The following is a 24,078-nucleotide window of genomic DNA, read 5'->3' as shown; positions in this document are numbered from 1 at the left end:
GGAATGTAATGGTGAGACCACATTCAGCCAAAACAGGGTGGGCGCTTCCCTTTCTAAATTACTTTTTCGACTTTTCCGTCTATGTATCCAATGTGACTTCGTTCTTAATAGCAACCTGAGCGCGTATGAAAAAAACATCTTTTTTATTTGCTTCCTGAATGAATACACCACTTGTTATATACCAGTACGTGATCGTGTGAAGAGTGACACCGTACACGTTATGCTGGTAGCCGGGTTCACCGCATATGTTAAATATACGCGTGAGAAACACCTTGAACTAAATCTCACAGCGATTTGGAGAGGTTCCCATATTTGTTGACTTTGTTTAGAAACTTTAGAATCATTGTGACAAGACAGCCTACACTCTGAAGACTAAAATAGGGTTTTTGTTTGCGGATTGTCAAGGCAGAATTTGAAAAATGCTAATGAACTGAGATAGCTTTGGATGTACATCATACCCGAAATAGACTTTTTCAGTCGAATGACAGCGTCACATTTGTCTCGCACCAATAAGAATAAATAAGTATTACAAAAGTGGGGAACTTAGAGAATAGACGACAAACATAATGAATGATAAAACGAAACTTGAAAATAGACCTGTAAATCGAAATCACTCACAGTTGACACAGTAAAAAATCATCAAGGTAACCACCAAAGAATATAAAGTTAGCAAAATCTAGTGGTTATATGATTATAGGTCCGTAATATAAGTGTTTTGTAATGAAGCTTATTCTATCCTCTACAGTAATCTGAATAGATATCAAACCCAAAGCCGCCACACCCTAAAAACCTCGATCCTATCGCTGTGCCAGAGCAGGGTCACACTCTGTCCACGTGTGGATTGGTCCCACACCCCGAGAGGCCGATCGATCCTATATGATCAGCCAATCAATGGGATATTACCCCCCGATAAACTTCCTTAATACAGCGCACGTCCCTAGTCCGGCGCACGCCCGGCCCGAACATTTCCACATTCTTATCGTCAGCTCAGAATTTGGTTGGATATAATGTAAATACGGTGGGGGACTCATCGTTTTTGTGTGTTCGGTAAACAGAAGGGCGGGTCAAAGAGGGCCCGTGATCAGCTCCCCGATCTGGGTGTGGTTAAGTACGTCGACTTCATTAACCTGCGTGCTACAGGTGTTTTCTTCGAATGTTTTTAGTTTTACTTCTCGTTTACCGATGATAATTAATTTATGCACCTTTTCATGACCTGCAGGCGCGCATCACTGTCCAAGAAGGAAAGACACACCTGAGCATACCTTCCACCCCCGTTTAGCATAATAAACTCATCCAGGTGTGTTCATTGCTTATTCAACACACAAATGACTCTACCTTGTGCAGTGAGTGAAAGTCGTTTGAAGTGTGTCATCTTAACGCTAAAGTGCACAGCCATATGAGATTGAATCTGTGAAAAAAGTATCCTTCTTGAGGTTGAAATAAGACGAAGAGACAGTGAGAGGTTAACCAAAAGTGAATGAATCACGAGCGGGGTGTATGGAGTAGACCCACTGAGGCGTGGACACGTCCGACCACTTGAGGGGTTATTGTAGCAAATATGCAACATGGCGACCACAGAAGGCAGCAGTAATGGACAACATTCTCTCTCTCCTTCTGAACAGAGAGGAAAGTCGCGTCTGGCGTCCTTGTTTGAGTCGCCGTCAAATTTACAGAAATGTCACAGGTGTGAAGCGACCGTATACCAAGCCGAGAAAATCGGCCCAGTGAAAGGAGTGGTGTTTCACAAACAATGCTTTCGCTGTAATCAGTGTGGCCAGCATCTTACACTGAAGAACTACACCACCAACCAAGTGGATGTCAGCGACAAGAATGTCTACTGTCAGGTCCACGCCCCGAAAACCGTGGCCAAGGGGTTGGGAAATGAAGCCATTGGGATCAGAGGCGCTCTGGCCCAACAGAAAATGCAAAGTGATTTGGGCAAAAAGGGGAACATCGGACAGGCCCCCCTGATCGATGCCCAGTCTTTGGCAATCAAGGGGGCTCTACACGCTCCAAAGGCTGGAGGAAGAGTGAACGAACAGATTCACCAAGGCGCTACGGCGGGACATATAGATGCCAATGCGCTACATATCCGAGGGGCGCTTAATACCCAGGCCCAGTACCAAAAGGGAGGCAAGATGCCACACGGGGCACATCAGTACCCAGCCTACGTGGTAACGTTGCTCCTTTATTTGTCTGTATTATCTTATCAGATCTACTAATTGCTGTCCAGTATCGCCCTCTCCCCATTTTCTTATATCTGAAATCACGACAGGGTCGGTATTTTATCTTAATAAGTGTGAAATGCTTTGATAGAAAGATCTTTTGGCGTAAAAGTTGTTGACTAAATAATCCTTTGTCAAATATCTTTGACACAGAATCTAAATTAAAAAAAAATCATAATGTTTTTAGGAATTAAAAATTCAAGAGAATAAATATGGGTCATTAGGTTAAAATGGGGGCCCGACTGAATGGAAAGAAGCGCGCTGAGTTTGAAGTTGAAGAAACCTCGTTCTGGTTAAGACTGAATAACAATGGTAATGTTTATCTTTTGTATTGGTCTTGTTTATTGTGCGCATAACTCTATCGATTTGGTGAAAGGTGCATAACGGCATCCCCTTTAGGTGAACTAATACCGGTAGCACTTCGCAATGGGACCGACCATTCTCCCTTGGTTCTTTAGAAGTATGATCACTCCAAATTATATGCCAGCCTACATTCCAATAATGACAGCCATGCTGCTGTAGGGTTTCTCACACAAAAAGTTGACACCTTGTGGTTGTGTGTTAAAAACGATAACGCACTAATCTGGTGATATGCTCCAGCACAGTAGCAGACTTGATTCCCACATTGTTCCACAAGTGTTGTGCCCAGCCTTCCATTTCCACCTTGATGACAAGATATGTAGAACACAGGGCGGTTATCTGGAGGTAGCATCTACAGGGGATGGGTAACATGCGTCTCCTATTTATCACGTGTTTGTTATAGCTCTTCCCAACCACGCTATCCATCACAGCTCTAATGTGCCCTACCAGTACAGGAAAACAGCCCTCAAATATGCATATTATTAGCACGGCTTATGGCTATGCAGCACAGCCCTTTAGATGTCATTTCTTTTACACGAGCGATGCGCCTTCTGGACATGGGTAATAACCTGAAATGCATGCTGTGTTACCCATCAGCCACAGATATATATAATATACTCTTGGCTATGACAGATTTTTATCTCACTTGTGATGGGGCTTCATTTCGTTTTTCTAAATCTCGAATGGACAACCTGTTCAAAATTTCTTTTGGGATTTGTCGTTTCAGTGGTTCTCGTCTGTAATAAATACCCCATTGCTAAATCTGGGAAAGAAAACTGACCCGTATTTTGGTATGAAATAAAAGCAAAGTCCAGATATAGTAATAACCATTAATCATTCAAGTAACGATCATTAAAAGTCACCAGGCGCTCTAGCTATCTCTTGCTTCAGATTTCATGCTATGCGTCATGCTGCACAACCTTTTTTTATACATAACTAGACCATCATGTGTGCTTTATTAGTCGCATTTTAGAAGCCGTTATTACTTCTGGAAAGGTTGATGACTGTTCATTTGTTTGGAATTATAAAAAAACCTAACCAATCCCTCCAGTTGTAACTGAAAAAAAATACTGCTTTGTAATCTCCAAATGTCGTGCATAATTCATAAAGTAATCAAGGCCTACTATGCATATTGAAAAGGATCAAATCTAAATGTTTTCATGCCCGCATCTTCCTTGTGCAATATTGGGCCACAGTATAAATGATGTGGTCTACACTTATAAATCAATACGATAGGGCCTGTACAAAATAGTATTATTGATTGGGTTTTGGTTAATTCACGATCAAATATAACATGGTGAAATTCTTGCGTAGGTGTGGTATGGGATATTTAAACTTTTCAATTAAACTCTACATCAAACGAGGACGTGAGGAGGGCACGTGAGATGTGAGATTTGAAAACTAAATGTTTTCTTAAGACGAATATCACGTATGCGATACGATTTAGAAATAGAGAGGTAAAGGTTTTTCATAATCAATATTACGCCACGCCTCGTGAGTGCTTTGTCTTGGCAATGTCACTGTGTTGAATGTGGGAGCTGACCTATTATTGTACATGGCATGCCTACATTTTTCCATGATGAATCAGCTGTTGCTGTGCATTTGTTAGCGCTCATAATTCCTCTGTGTGTGTGTGTGTGTGTGTGCGTGTGTGTGTGTGTGCGTGCGTGTGTGTCGGTGTGTTCGTGTATGTTACAATCCAACGCACGACGAGACAAACTCATTTGAGAGCCTTTTTTAATATGGTGTAAGCACCAACAGTGTATTTCGTGTCAATGACAGGAAGCATATCTAACATCATAATTTCAAAATGTCATTTTTGTTTTAGTTAGGCCAGACGACCAGCGACTTAATCGCTGATTACCTTGACCTTGTTTCCCCTTTTAATTATTGTTTGTAGCTTGGGAAACATACTCTTGCTCGTTATTTCGTTAATTGCATATAAAGTAACAGTCGACAGATGTTATATGAAATGAGGTATGTTAGAGAAGTAGGCCACGACATTCAATGGGCCAGAGACCATGGTTATTTAATTACAGATCTAATGGACAGATATACTCAATCTTAAGTTGGCGTTGTTTTAGATCCTGGTACCAAATAAGGTATTTAAATGGGGAAAGACTGAGAACGTTTTACAAACAGTCTTCCGATGGATAAATTGGCCATTGTAATAAAGCTTTTACCCGTTTTGGGCCCAGCTATTTCACGAGTTCAACCACATCCTTTGTAATTCTGTATTCCATAAAGGGTATTGGTGCCGGTAGGACTTTCTATGTTTAGAGATGGCAAACGGTAACAGTATTCCCTTGGGCGACCAAAATTACAAGTAGCTGCCAATTCTCATGAGACAAATGCAGACAAATTGACCAACTATTAAACTTGTCACGAGAAGCAGGTACTCGGTGGCTGGCAGTGGACACTCACCTTTTGACCCCTCCTCTTTGGGCCTCTCCTCTCTCTTTTCTCCTCTTGAGAACCGACTTATAACTAACTTATTTAAATTTCAAAGTACTTCAATTGACATTCCTTACAGGTGCTTACATCGATATACCTTTAATTATTACATGATTTCAAATAGACTAGACGGTTGTTAATTCATTACATGTAATGAAAAAGGCTTAAAAAGCAGTCTGCGACCAACTGCCAGCATCCGATTGCCTAAATCTCCAACTATTGTCGAACCCTCAAGCTCCCATATCACGTATTTGGTGTTTGAGTTACGGTGGGCTCTATCATAATTAATGCATGCATGACAGCACTGTGGAAAACTTAATGTGTCACCAAGGGTCACTATGACGGTGCATCATCTGCTTTTAGAAAATACCAACTGAGGTGATGTGGCTGACATCCAAATTGGCACATTGCACAGTAGTAAAGTTGCCAAAACGGGGTATGTAATGTGTATGTTAAACAGATCGTGCTTCCCTCGCAATACGTACGTATTGGTAAATCGTCTATACTTGGAACCAGATGGAAATTCCTCTTGTCTCCTTAAAATAATACAGATGGTATAACTAGCCTCAAAGAATGTTTCGTAACTTATTCAGGTTTTTGAAATGCATTGGCATCCAAATTTGGAACTATTTCAAAAACCAGAACTGTGTTTGTCATCCAGGGTGTCCCGCCACTTTCTCTCTTTAAGTCTGAGGACAGGTATTGTTCGAATCGCCCTTATTCACTCTTTGATTGAAAAGAAAGGGGGTAAATAATAAAGTGTCCCGAGATGACCTAAAAAGAGAAAAAGTATGGAAATTCTAGCTTCTTTGAAAACAACACTGAATACGTCATTGAAAACACATCGATCTGCTTTGTATTAAACTTATCAAATGTGATTTCGCTATAAAAAGCTAAGACCTACTGTGTATCTTGATATTTGACCGAATGCCGGTTTTAAGATGGGGAGATCAAGCTTTTCAACGGATCCTGTCGTGTGCCATTTAGATTTGGTAGGTCTCTGAGGCAACAGTTTTATGGTTGTGGTGTCTTTGTTATTGCTACAGGTATGTGAGGAGCAAACGACATATGGATGTCATGTTTAACAAAGAACGCGTCGTTTCCAAGTGATATCACGTCATTGCCAAACAGTAAAATGTGCTTTACAACTAAAATTACTGTTAAATAATTTAAAAGTGATTTTTCTCTGGTAATTTTCGTATCCTGTCTTTATGGGTAACAAAACAACTCCATTTTAGTGCAGCACTGCACAAAAGAAAAATGTCATTTAGCTGCCTGCGTGACGGAAAGAAATGAAGCCTCTATATGTATTGTAATAAACTGAGGCTGATTCATTCTTCCAACAGATGGGTTAACAATGAATATAGTTAAGTTTGAACAGATGAGCTTTGAAACAATTTTTGCAAGTTATAATTTTATAACAAACTAGTCTTACACCTGGTTCCAAACATCGCGTGTGAATAATACCCCGAAACCAATGCTGCAGTTGGAATTGCCAAAATTAAATGGACGCCTTTTACATAGACGGTGACTGCATTTGCACTCTGTCCACATAAGTGATTTTCATCATAACCAGTCCAGTATGCAATATAAGATCGTCAATTATACTCTTTCACTATCTATATAATGGTGCCAATACACCTCCGCACTTCAACAAGACATTCGTTTCACCTTTCAATCACTTTGACGTCGGGTCAGCGCCTTACTTATGTTAACTTAAATGGGGATGTGCGGCGAGACGTGTTGTTTTGGAAGGCGCTTCTTTGTGTAGCAGATGTCGGTGAGGTTGATTCGAACATTATTCTACGTGCTGGGAAAATGATGGGTTAGGTGTTCTAATGCCCTAGGTGACCTGATTCATCATTTTACAGGAGACATAATGAACACTTGCAAGCGAAACAGCTCTGAGCCGTAGGATGGAATGCACCCCTGTCTCCTGGCCGATTGTATCCCGCAATTATGATGAGATTAATAAAAAGCCAGAAAGAAATTAATCTACTTAAAACTTCTTATCTCTAATATGGCAAAATTAAACTGAGGTGCTGAGTTATTTAAGAGGTGATGGGCGCCAATAGTCTAGAAAATGCCCTCTATCAGTGCTCTAATTACCAATGGGTATAGGTTTAAATAACTGGTCGTGGAGAAAACCACTAGCTGAGGTGCTCCTCAAATGAGCATCTCGGCGTTGACAATTTCGTTTTGCATTTATAATATGGTTGTTATTACTTTCATAGTCGGTCGGTCAAGGCTCTGTCAACGAAAAAGCTTGTAAACGGATTACTTTGCATTTTCAACTTAAGTTCCATTTTTCAATATATTAGACAAGGTAATCTAACCAGAAACAGAATCTTGGTGCAAAAAAACACATATGACAAAATTTCCTGGCGCACCTTATGAAATTTAAGCATCAACCGATCATCACTTTATTTCCAAACCCACGTTTTTTTTTCGCATGACTTCAGCCGCGTGAACGACTACAAGCATTCCTCACAATACCACTTCGAGAAAAAATCCAATCCTTTCTTTGGGATAGTAAAGTGATCACTCAAACGGTGTTCAAGGTGTCTTTAATGCCGGTAGCTAAAGGGAAATGGGAGCATTACATATTAGGTTATCTTATATACCCTTTTTCTTTTATTCTTAGAATCTTTTTTATGCATTTATATTATAAACTTTGTGCTAAAAATTAAAAAGTAGCATTTAGGTAGATATTGCTCTGTGTTTGCATATGTGTTTCATATTTGCCTGATAGTAGTGACCCTCTATAGATAAACAGATTGGCATTGGCACATGTGACTTAACTAATCCACACCGTTATTTTTGATTCTTGTGTAATATTAGTCTTGTCAGCTCATATACTTATGTATATCTACCTTAAATAGCAGAAAAAGGGTTTGTGGGTTATTTGTCAACTTCCGGCATCAGGATAGTTTAAAAGGTAGTTTACAGTGTTCGCCAAGTGACGCAGTGACTTGGTTGACTCATTTCTGTATAAAGCCGCTTCACACGTATTCATTTTGCAATATGAATGTTCTGTTTCTGTGAGAGCCAACGGACTCGGTACCTTACCAAAACAACATACTTAAGTGACTTTACAATTTAAGTACTGCATATCAGCAAGATAAGTACGACAGTATTTCGGCAACGTTCAGAAGACACAAAATTGTTTCATAATAAGATCTACTGACTTGCATCAAATGCTTAGACTTGAACCTTTAACCTGCGTTTTTGAACAAGTCATGAAGATTTTGGGCCATTTTATAATAGTGCGCTTGCCTGTTCGGAGGCCTACTCATCTGCAATTTGCATGTGGCAGCCATTCAATGTATAGGGTTGGTCATATAAAATGCAATGTGAATAGGCATGATATGAGTGGTGCATGTTGTAAAATACTGTAGGCATGCCGTCTGGCGCTCATGGCATATTGGTGGATGGATAGTATTAGAGTGCACACATGTAATTAGGTTAATTAAATCTGATCATATCTCCTACGACAGCATAGATACTTTTTGTTGTGGAACGTACCCCTATTGAACGTACTTTTTTCACAGAAACAAGACAAAGAAGCAACAGTCTGTGATCATAGGCTTTAGCCTAGGAATGTTGATACAAAGTATTGGGTGTTTGGCACCGTAGTTTACAACAAACTTTAAACAAAGATTTTACAATTTAGACAAACATCGGATTTATTTTCAATTTTATTTTGCTTCTAGCAGGCAATGGGTAAGAAAGCTGTCTGAACAGCCACGTTTTTTAAAAAAGTACATTCGATCGATTGAGCGCACATATGAAAGGTCGTTTAGTGTATCTTTAATGCAACTGTCACAAAAACGGGAAGTTATAGATCTAGAGACTAGGCACAGTTTTAACCAATTTCTCGTTTTAAATAATTCAAGCGACATATGGAGGCCTCCTTTGAAACCCACCGAAAGCAAGGTGTGTGAATATCACAGAAAAGCTCTGATATCACTTCTCCATCTCTGTCGTATGCAGTGAAGTCGCCTTTACTTTCCACCTCTGTAGGGGGCTCTCGTGACTACCTGATGTCTTCTGTCGTGCAAGATGTATGGCTCCTTTCATGTCCTGGCCTGCTTGATTTACTTTCACTCGTCATCACGTTAAAGTTTGGGTATTTATCACAAGGAAGTGTCATTTAAGTTATACGAGAGGGGTTTTATTCCACATCTGAAAGATCTATCTAATGATTTGCCTTGAATTCGTGCCTTACGATCATATTTTGCTTTTCCTCCCCAATTACCCCACTCTCACATTTTCGAGTCTGACAGTCTTGGAGCTGGTAGCCCTAGTAACGGAGCGTTTTTGTAATATTCAAAAGTTGCAAACACAACCATTAAGTTCTGTAACTTGTAATGCCTCTAACTACATTATGCTGCAAGAGAAACGTCGGCTCTGATGCCTATTATAATTACATGTCCCATCTTTTTCTACGAATCATTAATGTCACCGTGGCGTTTTAAAGTATAGTAAAAACGTCTTTGCGGTCAACGACACAACATTGTCACTCGTATTCGCTTCTACCTCTTCCTTTTTTGTATGAAGGACAGAAACTGCACTATTTTTGTTCAAACTTGTTTTAATACGCACAATAAACATTAAAAAAACGCATGCAATAACCTGAAGAAATAATGTGTTTCGATTTTGAAAGGTCTGTAGTCGTTATTGTGCTTATTACGTTGGGGGGAGGGAGGCATATAGTTTTCGGTATTGCATCAGTAGTTTTCTCGTTCCCACTAGTATTTACCTATACGACACATGTCACACGGACATTAAAATCCATCCATATGGTGGATGAGGTCTAATATGGCTAGCGTTATACAGGGAATCGGAAAAATGATATTAGAAATAATAATGTTTTAGTGGAAATAAAGGTGTACCCTTGTTAAATTTGTTTGATTGTATCAAATAATATATATATCAGATTATCATATCCTTGTTTCACGTATGACTTTTTACGTAGCCAACGTAAAGAATACTCGCTGGTAAACCCCCAAGAGACCTTCATTGAAATTAATCATAATGCAGAAGTATGGCTTTCGGACATTTTCTCGACAGTGACAAAACGAGGTCAATAAAATGTGCTGAGATTAATTTGTATCACAACTAACTAATCAGTCTTTGCGCTGTAATCAAGATCATGGTTACATTCCGTTACTGAACTGAAAAATCTCACCCTGTAAGATTGCAAATTTGCCGAAAATTGTTGTTTGTAAATGCAACTTAATTTGCCAATTTTTGAATTCAAAGAACGTCATTTTGCCATATTTCATCGTTCTTAATATTTCTTATAGATTGAGAAGAAAGGCAAGATTATTGAAGCCCAAAAAGTACTTGAAGAGCGTCAGCGTCTGGAGGAAGATGCCTTGTACAAAACGTTCCGCGCAGAGAGAGAGGACGAAAAGAGAAAGTTATCACAGGAGCTTGACCAAGAGTGGGAAATTAAACTCAAAGATCTCACAGAGAAGTTTGAGAAAGAGTTTGGTAAAAAGGCTCCGAAGAAAGGGAAAGAGGGCGATTTCAAGGTAAGAGCGTAGGAGTGTCGTGTTTCTGGTAAAAATATCTTATTTGTGCTGCACACCACTTTTTCTTGAACCATTTTTATTTATAGCAGACATTCTTAAGATTATTTTTTCTTGTATATGCATTTCTCCTTACGTTTGTCTAATATTTTGTTTTTTATCCTTACAATATGTGCACGCTTTTCTTTTACTTCAACACCCTTTCCTACAGTGTTTAAGCTTGCTTTCACTTCACTTTGCTTCGCTTGCTTTCATAAATATAAATGGTGTTTAGGAAAACAAGCCCGGGGTATTCTCGGAGCATCTTGAAAGGACCATGTCTCCGGATGAGCTCGCTCGAATAAGCGTGAGTCCTGGTTGCTTAGCAACCTTTTTATGTACGCTATCTTCCTTAAATCTCTCTATCATTTTCAGAATAAATTTGACCCCTGTGTTACGTGAAATCTTGTACATTTCTGTTACCTGAACTATTCTGTTACTCTGTTTCTGTTTTTTTATCTTGCTTTTACCTTGCTTTGCTTGCTTTCAATATGTGAATGGTGTGTATATGTAGGTCAACAAATCAGCCGACAAATCTGTGGCTTTCACTGATGATCTTGAGAAGACTTTGTCTCCAGATGAGCTTGCACGTGTCAGCGTAAGTCCTGGTTGCTTAGCAACCCCTGGTTAAAGTCACTTACATTATGGGTCTTAGAATTGGATTCTACAAGCTCAGAGTTGGTGAAGGGTGAAGTGGCGGTGTAGACTTGAGTATTCCTGTGTATTATACAGGAAATGCATGAGCGGGCACCTGCATGCCTCGGAGTGGCGGTGACGGCAGGGAATGTAGATATTTTATATGTATTCCAATGTTATTTTTATTACATTATATGCATTCTAGTGTTATTTTGTTATCTTGATATTTGTCTGCCAAAGCGGGCGAAGAATTGTTCCGAACCCTACCAGAGTGTACGACTTGAAACTAGAAGTTTATATAGCATGCAGTTGGTAATGGGGAATAAAGCTACTGTACGCTCGTACACGTCGTTTGAAATTTTTACTATAATTTTCCCTTTTTAGAAATATGGTAGCAAACTCGCAATAAGACTTTATTATATTATGACAAATAAAAAATAACTTTTGGGAAACACTGCTTAATTGTGGCAAATATTCTACAACATAACCTAAGTATTCAACAACTCGTGAAATCTAATCCAAATCAGTTAGTTTTAAGGAACGTTTGAAACCATGCCTTTTTCGACTTTGCTATCGTAATGAAGGTTTGGAAATGTACTTATCAATTTTACATAGATATTAATGAATTGATTTTCTAAATATCAAAACTGTCTCATTTGTAATCTTTTTAAGCAAATCCCAATGACATTTTTTTGTTAGTTTATTGATATTCCCTTGCATATCTGGACATTGTTAGGCTTACTATGAATACTACGAAAGCATTAGTAATATCGAGTCAAAGAAAATACGTAACATCATCACTGGTGATACTTTGAAAAATGTACTACCTTTTCTTCAGCATCTAACGATGCAGTTCGAGCAACAGAAGAAAGAGCTTGAGAACAGCATGACTGCCAAAAGAGATAACAAGAAGAAGTACATGACACTGAAACTGGTGCAGAAGGAGCAGCAGTTGGCGGGCGATTTAGTGGCAAAACACAGTCAAGAAATGTTGGAACTGATTGCCATTAAACAAAAAGAAATCAAGCAGGAACTTCAGCAAGAGATAGAAATGGCAAAGCAGGTACAATTTCAAAATTTATTGATCATAAAATGACTTTACGACTCTAAGTACATCGCTGGATGGCTGGTTACATTTTGACATTTCCAACGGCCTTGGCGGGCTAAAGTTCGAATAAATGTATATATTTTGGACCATGCATTATAAAAATCCATTCTTTAACACCCAATTTGCATGGCGAAGTTACGTACCATATTGCCAAAGGTGTCTTTGTTGTTAGCATAAATAGCCCTGCAATGATTCAATAGTCATATAAACTTAACGAATTAGCATTTTCTTTCCAAATAGAACATAAACAGCAAAACTGCTCTTAAATAACAGTTTGATTAGCATAAATGCGTTCTGAAATGTGAAAAAATCTCTGCTTTACGAGTACAATTTGTCAGCAGATAGACTCAAATCGCGTGCCTCAATATAAATCCTGTCTATGTATGACTGTTTGGTGTAAAAGACCCATGTAAGTTATATAAATACTTAAGGCTGCTCTTCTTGAAAAAGATCAAGTGTAAATAGAAATGCACTGCGAACATTGCATCGGATGTCGGACTCTATTAAAGAAACGTACTTAAGTCTAACAAAGACGGGAGGGTTGACATCTTTTACAGCCATTAGTTGTCTGAAAAAGCAGTGGATGTTTCTGACATAACGAAGAAAATTCACTCAAGTTTCTGATTGATCCCGCAATTTTTTTATTCAAAAGGAAATGATATTCAATTATCCAAAAAAAAAAAAAAAAAAAAATCAGTGCAACCGTGGTTACTTGGTTTTGAAACGTCTTTTTTTCTCGCTATTCATATTTCTACATCTCCTTTCTAGGAAAGCGTGACTTTGGAGAATGGTCAGGTCAATGGCGGGGAGGTGGCCATGGACGACCTCATCATGCAGGCCGAGGAAGCCCTTAAAGCAATGTCCACAATGGACGAGTTGCCCCCTCCCAGACCAGCAGCTTGTAAGAAACGTGAACTCTATGAGGACCCCAGCGTATTCACCGACTTGGACGAATACGTGTTTAAGGTAAATGTATCAAAATACGGTGTGTGTGTGTGTGCGTGTGTGTGTGTGTGTGTGTGTGTGAAGGTTTTATTGCATGGTAACAAAGTTTGAAAATATCTAAAGATTTTATATGTCGTTTTATATAGTGTAACTCAGATTTAGCTAATTTTATTCACATCACAACGGTCTTTTTGCAAACCGTTGTAGAAAACACTTCTTGTCGCCTTTGTGATTCAAAAATTAAACTGTGAACTGCAACATTTGTGTAAAAATGGAGTAAAATACATTTTCTAAGTACTTTCTGAATAAATACAGAAAAGAGAGTGATTTTATACTTCCGTTATAGATTGCCGATAGTGAACACTCTACATGGACTGATTTGGTCCAGCAACTGACAGCACCTTGTCTCAGCGACCTGGAGAAAGTCAGGTATGTAGAAGCTGGTATCAATTATGTATGTCTACTGGGACAAGAAGTCATGGACCACGTATGCACTTAATGTAATTGCAGAGAAAAACTGATTTCTAGCACATATCTGAAAATCCTTTTCACAAATTGAATATCTGCAAAATACCATTTAATTTTTGATGTCATTAAGAAAGGTCAAAGTAAGATCGTTTTTAACATTAAGAATGGCAAACATGAATGTTTCGTTAATTTTTGAAATTTGTCACATTTTGCAAAGCTTTTAACTCTTGGTGTCTGATTATTTTAGGGCAATATTTCGCTGGATCACGGTGAAGGACTTGAATGTGATCGAGTTTGATGAGACGGTGGTGGAGGACACCCCACTGGGTCTGCTCCGCGGAATAAAGTACGGTACAGAAACCTACCACGTGTTGTTCATGAGACTTTGCAGGTAAGACCCGACACCCAACAGTTACTCATGAGTGTCCCCAGATTCAGAGGCAACTTTTGATAATCTTGGTATTTTACCCAAGGATGACGCCTATATTTTGGTTTACTCTAGTGCACTTTTTTCCGTTAATCCCAAAACGTGAAAGTCTTAGAAGAAAGCTGCTTATTTTGACTCCAGTTTTGAATCCAGTTTTGGCCTCTATTATTACAAAAAAACTCCTTGCAGATACTTCAACTCAACTCGCGAAAAAAAAAAAGAGAAATCTTTCTGCGATATAGCAAATTATATGTTGGAGATGAGAAATGTGGGTGAAATGGATTCATTAATGCGTCAGTTGGAACAAAAAAATGATGACTATTCTTTGTTGTGCAGCCACGGAGTCATTTAATCACGGATGATGCATATGTAATTGTTGTTGTTGTTGTTTTATTGTGGTTGTTATCTAGGTGGTATTGGTTAAATAAATACTGCCCCACCCTTAATCTTTGCATGTATCTATTGTCACAAAAAATGAAATGAGTATAATTTGTTGTCAAGGAGAGACCAAACAAATTTGCAATGGCAACTTAATTTGTATATCAACTCAAGACCATGTTTTAGGGCGGTCCTCGTAGATTTGTTCCCAACAAATAGCTGTCACTTAGTTGTCATTAATAACAAAGACATGGCTTTTTATAAAGAACAGTGTATAGGTTTGTTCAGTAGCAGTTTTCATAGGTTAAACGGTTTATGATTTCCCTGGTACATGTATTCTAGCATGAAAATTTATTAATGTGTTTTATACATCACTTAATTTTTAGGGATGATGGATTTGGACTGTATGTACATTTGTTTTATTTATATGTTTTACCACACAGAGTGGAATGTCTGCACTATGAAAACCAAGTGTTCTGTCAATCTAAATAATTCATTCACCAAAGCACAAACACTGATAGATATTTCATAAAAATCAATAGCCAATCAAATAATTTTATTCAACTTATTAATTTCAGTTACGCAGGTCTGCATTGTGTTGAAATTAAAGGCAAATCCAAGAGCGTTGGCTACGAACCAGGCATGAAGTTCCGTGACGATATGTTTAACAATACTTGGAATGCAGTCCTCGTGGACAGGCAGTGGAGGCTGGTGCAGTGCAACTGGGGAGCAAGGTAAAAAAAATGCTCTGACTAATGCTCTGATTGCCCTATTAGGTGGAATTTCTACTGAGTGTTGAGAAGTGAAAATGATGCTATGTACTTTTTAATAAAAATCACATAAAGTAATTTATAACAATTTTATTTTAATTTAATTCTGTGAATATTTTATTACATGGCAATAAAGCTCGGATAGCCTACACGTAGATAGAAGGTCATAAGTTCATAACTCTAAAATATAAAATCTGGGCATATAGCAGACCACCTGATCGTTAATTTGGATCTCTCCCTTTGTATTCAACACCCACTGAATTCATTAAGCAAATTTATTTTATGTTCCCCTTCTGTGTATCCACATACGTTTTATTGCATCCTTCTGTAGAACACGGCATGGTCGTCTTTGGGAGAAGTTTTGGATTCAATGGTCATTAAAGAAATGGCTTCAGTCACGCACGGCTGTATTTAATCTGTAGTTTGGGTTGATCGACACTTGCAAATATGGCGGCTCCCATTTCTGTCCCAACTTATGCATAAAAAAAAAGACATGTAGTTTATTCTTTCTGTCGTGAGATCAAATGCAAATGATAGGACAAATATCTTCAATCGGGACAATAACTATCGTCTTAGTGTTATAATTTGTGTAGAAAATGACAGAGCATTAAATATCTAATGACAGTTAAAATGCTTGTATTTAGAACTGTATTTACTTTCATTTTCTCATATTATAAGGGCGAGGAGCAAGAGTGCGATGCATGGCCATATGTTATCTCTTGTCACTTTGCCTCTCCAAGTCTGTACCAGTTTCCCCAAACAGCTTGTTTTCCGGTCCTGTTATTTCATAAAACATAAATAAAGATTCAGATCGGTGTAGGCCCTGAACAGAATACAAATCAGATACTATTTGCGTAAAATAATTCATAAATTAGGCAAAGGAAGTCGCTTTCCTTAGGTCAAGAATGATTAGATGAAGATTATTTTGAATTCATCTCATGAACGCCACGGTGTAATTTACCCAGGTCACGTGATTGACTTACCACAGGACAACATGGTTATATGGCAGTAAACTATCGAAGGTCAATGAAATATATGTTTACTCCTTCACGTCAAGACGCTTTAATAGATTAACATTCCACTGTGTGCAGGCATGCGTGTCACCTGAATTTAGATGTAGCAAGTTAAGATGGACTTTTGACAGGCCTTATGAAAGCTGGTATTCTGAATCATAAAAAAGATGGCTACAGCATTTGGTATTTACAGATAATCTAACATTAAAGAGGAAACTGTATACAAAGTCAATCCATAAACATGTAATTCATGGATGTAATTTTCGACATAAAGTGACATAATGCAAAATAAATATTGTATCATCCAAGAATAATAAGTTTATTACTTTAATTGAGCAAATCTTCATATCATCCCTGTATTCTTTTATCAAGAATTGTGTTCCAAAACAAAGACGCCTGAGAACCTACCCTTTTCCAATTTAACAACCGTCGTAGATTATATCAACTGAAATAGTATCTGACAATTAATTATCTGAAGTATGCCATTACGTTAATCATAGGTATTATTTTTTTCAGACATCTTGTGTTAAACAAGGATAACGAAGCCGCGCCGGCTGTGGAAAAGTCTGAAAAGAGAAGAGACAAAATTCGCTACCAGTATGATGAGCATTACTTCCTGACAGACCCAGAGGAGTTCATCATGGAGTTTATGGCAGACGACCCTGATTGGCAACTCTTGCCCACACCAATCACTATCAAAGAATTTGAGGAACTTCCCTTCGTTCGGTCGGTCTTTTTCCACTTTGGGATGAACTTTTTGGATAATCCAAAATCTGTCATCTATACTAATACTCGCGGCGGTGCCGAGGTGAAAATACGGGTTTCCGCCGACATCGTGCGCGACGTCGTCTTCCATTATCAACTCAGATTCGCGCAGAAGGAAAAGAAGCACGAAACTGATTATAAAGGAGCAAAATTGGACCGCTTTGTCTTCCAGTCCATGATGAACGACCACGTGATCTACAGCGTTCACGTGCCCACTACCGGAGATTATTTCCTTGAGATTTTTGCAAACAAAATCGACGATTCTCACAAAATTGGCGAGGACCCTAACGCCCCGATGATGCCTTTTCGACTCAAATGTGCTTGCAAATTCCGCGTTGTCTGTGAAACATTGACTAACAAAATGCACCCACTTCCAAATTGCGCCGCTGGGGAATGGGGCCCTGAGAAGAGCGTCCGCCACTTTAACCTCATCCCGCTCACACACAAGTCTGGCGTTGTTACCACGTCTGACAGCATGGAGATGCAGTTCCGTATGCCGCGAAAATTGCATTTTGTGACCAAATTGCGCATGAACGGCATCGACGATCATTTTTTGGATCGCTTTGTGAAGCAGAGCATTTCTGGTGATGTTGTAACCCTGTCCGTACAATTCCCGCAGACTGGACAATTTGGACTGGATATTTACGCTCGCCCAGTGGAAGCCTCTGATAACCATACTCTTGCACACGCCTGCAAATATCTCATCAACGTGGACAAGGTTAGCAACCCTGTAGAGCTGGAGCTCACGCGCCCCGAGAATGCCTCAACTCACATGAGCAAGGAAAAGTGGGGACCCACCTCGCTGTTTGATAAATTTGGCATGAAATGTATCAATTATCGAGATCCTAAAATCAAGCTCAACTCTACCAACCAAATCGTCGTAGAATTTAGCGTCCCTGAAACTTTACAAGTGTCTTACCATTTCCTTCGCGAGCCAGATGAGGACCACAGAGACAATGTCACCATTGTGAGGGAAGACAGCAACAAAATCGCTAAATTTTTCATCAACATGATTCGTCCTGGGAACTATTTGCTGGCAGTCTATGCAAAGTTTGAAAGCGATCCCGGCAAAAAGATGGCCAATGTATATAATTACATGATCAAATATGCCCCGGACGATGGAAGTTTGGGCAAAAAGAAGTCGGGTTTATTCAGAAAATGATGCCATTGACAACGATAAACCTGTTTTTGCCTTTCAGGGCCGAAAGTGATAAGAAGGAAGGAAGCCATAAAGACGGACTGTAGTTATTAAGTCCTTTAAGTCCATTCCTACGAAGACGTTTCTCTTTCGAGGGGCGTTGTTAGATTCGGTGCTACCGGGTTCAAGTCTACCACACCTGGGTGTGGGTGTATCGACTTTAATTGGAAAAGTATTGAAAGATCGTGTTAGGCATCCATTTGATGCTGTTTGAAGCACGCCGCAACACAAATCTCGTAGTAAATATGCTAAAGGCATTCCCACGGGAAAGTGTCTTATCCTGATTAAAAGAATATGTAAATCAATTATTTAAGGTGTACATATTTACCTATATTTAGTCACAAGTTTGTTATGCTAATTAAAGGGGAAATTATATCTTACACTTCTGGAGTGGTAACTGCATATTAATTAAAAATCCAATGATTCTAGTAATTGGTATATTACGAATGGGGCTTAGCCAGAAAAGTATGTCCTTTATATGATGTAGGTGATAAGTTGAGCTAATTCTTAATACTTTCAAATTTAGTCCCAGCCATTAAGAATTCTTGGTTCCAATTTAATAGTAAAATAACTATTTGGTTAAAGAACCAGTGGCAAGGTAATTCTCTAGATGGCCTTTTCTTTACCAATACACAATAAACCCTTCCACACAAATGAAATAGATTTAAGGGAGCCAAATTGCAACAATATTAATCTATTTATTATTAATAGTTTTAAAAGACTAAATTTTAAACTTGTGGCCTTGGCCTGGGACAGCATAACCTTGACCTTGTACACCTCGGCCTTGACCTGGGTAACTGATCACTATGAATTGATTCAGACAACATGGCATGTTATATTATGTTCATATAAGGTAGTCGGAACAACGGCAACGTATTATATTCTTGTTTAACGTACCTTGTTATTTTTTAATTACGTTACATTGGAATATCAGAGTCATGAATTCATGTTACCTTTGTTACATTGAACCTTATTTATGTTTTTTATCTAAAATTCATCATAAGCAATTTTCACCAGGCTTCGGCAGAATCTAACATAGCTTCATATACGAAGACGGGGACAAAACAATAAGTGTATGGTTCTTGAGACGAAAGTCCGCACTAAGTTTATGATAATGATGACAACAGCAATAATTATAGTAATTAATAGTTTATTATGATTAATTTTCCGTTAATAGGAGTATACATGTATATTAGTTCTGTGAGTTTGGTTATGAGTTTTCAAGTAAATCCTATCCTAACCGACGGATAATAGATTACAGATGATGCTATTCTGCTTTTTACTAACCGACGGATAAAAACTAAATGTCGTTATATTTTGTTCATAATTTTTACAGGCATGGTCACCCCTAGAACTGTACAAATTGTAAGTAGCACTCATACAACATGATCAGGGACACACACTGTGGGGACTGCTGCTGATATTGTGTTACACTGTGATTCCTTATTGTATTAATCTGTTAATGTTATTCCATTCTTACATAGCTATGCAAAAACTGGAATCGGCACCATTTTTTAGACTGTTTCTCTACCCTCGTAGCCTTTGAATATTTCGAACATTTTCAACTGAAACATGTTTAACTCACCACACGCATTTCTAAAATGGTCTTGCCTCTTTCCGTGATTGAAATAAAAATAATAGCCTTTAGTTATGCAATATTTTCATTTTTAAATGAGGGTAGTAGACGTAAAAAAACGGGAAAAGTGGGCGGTCAATAGGAATAGTCCAACCATGGCGTATATAACAACAGGATATGATCCACAACGCCAAATGCACGTGTATCATTATTACACGACGAGTTCAAGCAAATCCTAACAATAGTGCTTATCATTTCTTTTTGCATAATTTCTACATTACATGACCAACTATAGCCATCACGTTGTGTTTAGAGCAGCAACGCTCATATGATGCTGTCTTGTAATGTGTGTGTACCCGACCACGGATGAGCAAGGGCGTGCGGACCAGAACGGTTCGCAGGGAGATTGTCGAGATATTGACACACCTTTCTCATTTTCTTGAGAAGATGTCGAGCGTGGACGATTTCGGTGTCATATTAAGGTCATGTGGTGTTTCTCAGTAAACCTGTACAGGATGTACCCTTCATATGTACAATGCTATATTTCTCAATAAAAAATTGGCTTTCATATTCGTGTTCTTTTCAATACATACGTTGGCTTCAATTGTTTTAAATGTATTTTTGCTTACAGTGATCATAAAACGCGAAAAAAAAACAAAAACAAAAAAAAAAAAACGCGACTGATTTTGGCGAAATTGATCAAACGATATCACAACGTCATATATGATATATAGTATAATACGGCAATGTATAGATCTTTATCCCAACTCGTTGAAAAGACTGTTCAACCCTTCTAATGGACAACCGGGGTATGGGGACTTGAGTAAACGGTCTCCAGTTTGCTATCTGGCACCTTAAAAACCCTTTTCCAAAAACTAAGGAGCGCTGGTGTTGGAATGTAGCTGTCATCTCTTTTCTTTCCTTTTGAGGACATATTTTGAAATAAAAGCAAACGTCTAGAGTAACCCAGTGTGAACTGCAAGTAAAACCTCTTTCACCAGGTGCATCCCTTGACGAATGGAATTGTGTCACCTGTGGACTAAATTGGCCTTTGCAACCCACAGATCAACAGCCGGGTCCATCGCTGTACTCGTGCTGGCACACGCTAAGGTTACGTAATAGCAAGGAACTGGGTATCTTTTCTAATTCCTTGACACCAGTAAGTGTATAATCTAGAGAGACTTGTTTATTTAAAGTAATAAAAGTAATAAAAATAAAAGTTATAAACACTTCAATATTTTCTACTTCAAATTTTGTTCACAATCCTAACCTTTGATCTAAACAGCGTCATTTGACAAATGTTAAACTCTTGCTCCCACTGGGCAACGCTTTACAAGTGTGTACTTTTATAGCATTCACATGGAAATTAATTTCCCATTACGATTTGTTTTCTACTGTCAGAGTTGCTCCCTGGTACAGACAGCGGTTCGATGTCAACTGTGGCAGTGATAAGTGGTGTTCTCGTGAAAGTGACACCGTGTCCCCAACGCACCATTGGGCTTGAGGTCAACATTTGGTGGTTATGGGGACGGTTTTACAACAGCCTCCAAACTGGTCTACTTCAGCTCAAGATAAATCCATAGTAGTCCACTAAAAATCAAGCTAGAACTGGTCTGAAACACGATCCGTGCCTCTCTTATTGTAAAACGGGTGTAGCATTTCATTCGATTGGACTGATATATCGATTTGTCTTGGGTCAAAGTTGACAAAAGTTTTGGTCTAAAAGTTTTGACCAGATTTCAGGCTACAGCTCCTATGAAACCAGCTCAGTGTGCCGCGTGCCTTACAGTGCGACCCGATGTGTCAGGTGAGACGGATTGCGTATCAGTTGATACTGTGATGATTTATCATTATCACCGTGTTGATTTGGTTTAAGAAACAAATAAATTAAACTAAAAACGCGTCTATAAAAATCGAGGTCCTCGAAGAAGACGTGTCGAAAGCTGGGGTGTTTTATACCAAGTTTAAGTTTATCTCTACAGGTGCGTCTTTACCTTAGGTGATACTGTGATACGATCTGTCGTTCAGTTATACGTACCCAGATAAAACAAATTATCCAAATTTTCAAAATTATCCAAATTTTCAAATAAGTGCTCAAAACATTCTTAAATATTAAGCCAATTTGCGATGCAAGAATTGTGCAAAGGTCATGTACTATTGCCAATAATTTCCAAACTTTACCTTTGGACCAAACCGGGTCCGAGCTTTACCCTTTCATGCACACCTTACCAGTTTTATTTGAATAGTTGAACGTGAAAAAAATTATATAATCTTTTGACATGTACTGGAAAGTTATCAGAATATAAACATTAACTTATGAAAAAGAATGAATCATCCGATGGAACTTGCACAATATAAAAGACTAAAGGAGATATTGGATATAACGTGCATGTTACCAAATGAAGTAAATGATCAGTACGTGATAAAAATTCTAGACACATCTGCGCACTGCAATGAATAGCAAACTAGACTTTCTTTGCAAAGCTTTTCCTTACTAAATAACGACCCTTGGCCCACGGCGCCCCTCCTTTTTTCACTGCAAGTAACTTAATATGGAATACAACAAAGTGCTTTGGGTTCTATTTTTCTATTTAACCATTACTATTTTTTAATTCTTTTGAATAACATGACGTACTCCTAATCTTCGAATGCGTCATAAATGCTTGTATATCAAGGATTTATATTATAGATTTATAGTCATTTAAAGTCAAACGCCACGTGTCTACTTTTATGCTTTTTCTATTCATTCATTCGAAACATTGTATATATATCCCAATGCATTTTTCGATTAAAAAACCCTCAGCGCTAGCGTGACTTCAAATTTTAATTTTTTATGAAGATTAAATATTGCAAAATTAGCATGTTTACATCATATAATGGACATCAATCACAAAAATCGGTTTATTATGATACAAAATTCGACCCCATGCCTTAAAAGTCGTTTACCCTTTTAACGGTTGTAACAAGATATGGGTGTCGCAATTTTAAAGAACTCCAAGTCAAAAACCAATGGAAAATGCCTACGCGAGGTAAAGAGCTGGGTGTGGAACTATTACGCTATAAATAACCACATTATCAACAAGGCTGTACCTTCAAAATTGGAAAAAACCGCCGGTTCTTATACAGTTTGAACGAATGACATTCACTTCATTCCCTACCATTCAAATATTATTTACTAACCTAGCATCATACCTTCATATTTGGTCACTTACATTAAACACAAGTTTTGCAACAGGTAAGCAAAGTTCACGTCTATTTTTCTCTCGTTTCATTCAAATCGTCTACTCTGGGCTATGCACATTCAACGTAAAAGACTGAGGCATGTGCAAATTCTGTCAACGAGACCAATTTCAAACAACCTTTGGGAAGAACAAAAACGTCCGAGTCTTTCACGCGTGCAATGTACCTACGGCATGTAAATAAAATCCCGCCTTCGTTTAGAAAAAACAGAACTCGAAAAATGTGCCAGTTATAGTGCCAAGTGGCAATTCTTGACATGCTAGGTACAAAAAGAAGTTCGACTCATTGTGTCCAGAAATGTGAAATAAAGCTTTCCACACAAGATTTACTTATTATCAAAATGTGAGTGTCAATTGGACTATGCACTAAAAGTGCATCTCGCCTCTGCTACTGACATTTAAATGCAAAATTCAAATAATAACATAAGCAACTTTCACCGTTTAATCTCTTTATTATCCTGCATCGCCGCAACACAACACGACTTTAACATATGGCATGGTCTCTGAACATATACCACACGTGAATGGAAAACGAAAGTTTCAACTTTTTGTGAAGCCACCTTGCCCTCATCCATGTATAAACCCTAGATATAACTTCTTTGGAGAACTTCCATCATCCCAACAAAGGCTAAAAATCTGTGCTACTGCAAAATTTGCCATTAAAACGTTGCAATAGACTTATTAACACCATTTGGCTATGTATGTTAAGTTTACCAATTTCAAAGGCAGATCTGTTTTTATTCTTAATAATCTTGCATGAATTGATTTGAAAATACTACTCAAAGGAGAATATTGGTGATTTACATTAAACAACTTTCGCAGCAGATAAGCAAAATCCACGTCTCTTCTCTCATTTCATTCATATCGTCTATCCAAAGCGCTCTCTAAAGAATATTTTTCATGAACAAAATATTCATGTTAACAGAACAATTTCAGTATG

General features: G+C 38.3%; 1 protein-coding gene across 4 annotated transcripts; it reads left to right on the top strand.

The window, feature by feature from the left end:
- Positions 1 to 1,295: 1,295 nt before the first annotated feature.
- Positions 1,296 to 20,467, top strand: LOC106172772 (hillarin). Of its 4 annotated transcripts, XM_013553653.2 has the most exons (10): positions 1,296 to 2,174; positions 10,349 to 10,579; positions 10,851 to 10,922; positions 11,130 to 11,213; positions 12,090 to 12,314; positions 13,128 to 13,325; positions 13,651 to 13,733; positions 14,020 to 14,163; positions 15,156 to 15,311; positions 16,877 to 20,467. In XM_013553653.2, exons 1-10 carry the CDS (start codon positions 1,566 to 1,568, stop codon positions 18,285 to 18,287), a joined length of 3,213 nt encoding a protein of 1,070 aa, XP_013409107.1. In that variant the 5' UTR covers positions 1,296 to 1,565; the 3' UTR covers positions 18,288 to 20,467. The 4 variants fall into 4 exon arrangements, with proteins under 4 accessions (XP_013409107.1, XP_013409108.1, XP_086873472.1 ...); XM_013553654.2 differs by lacking the exon at positions 10,851 to 10,922; XM_087017346.1 differs by lacking the exon at positions 11,130 to 11,213.
- The last annotated feature ends 3,611 nt before the right edge of the window (positions 20,468 to 24,078 follow it).

The sequence above is a fragment of the Lingula anatina genome, chromosome 1 (assembly GCF_051362555.1).
Source record: "Lingula anatina isolate TDL-2025a chromosome 1, LinAna3.0, whole genome shotgun sequence".
Classification (NCBI taxonomy): domain Eukaryota; kingdom Metazoa; phylum Brachiopoda; class Lingulata; order Lingulida; family Lingulidae; genus Lingula; species Lingula anatina.
Note: the sequence above shows the minus strand (reverse complement) of the source record. Positions and strands in the feature narration are given on the sequence as shown.

Excerpts from the sequence above, each read along its gene's own strand:
- LOC106172772 (XM_013553653.2), top strand. The coding sequence starts at position 1,566 with ATGGCGACCACAGAAGGCAGCAGTAATGGACAACATTCTCTCTCTCCT. Across the intron at positions 13,326-13,650 it reads TGGACGAATACGTGTTTAAG|ATTGCCGATAGTGAACACTC; the intron begins GTAAATGTATCA and ends CTTCCGTTATAG. Across the intron at positions 15,312-16,876 it reads CAGTGCAACTGGGGAGCAAG|ACATCTTGTGTTAAACAAGG; the intron begins GTAAAAAAAATG and ends TATTTTTTTCAG.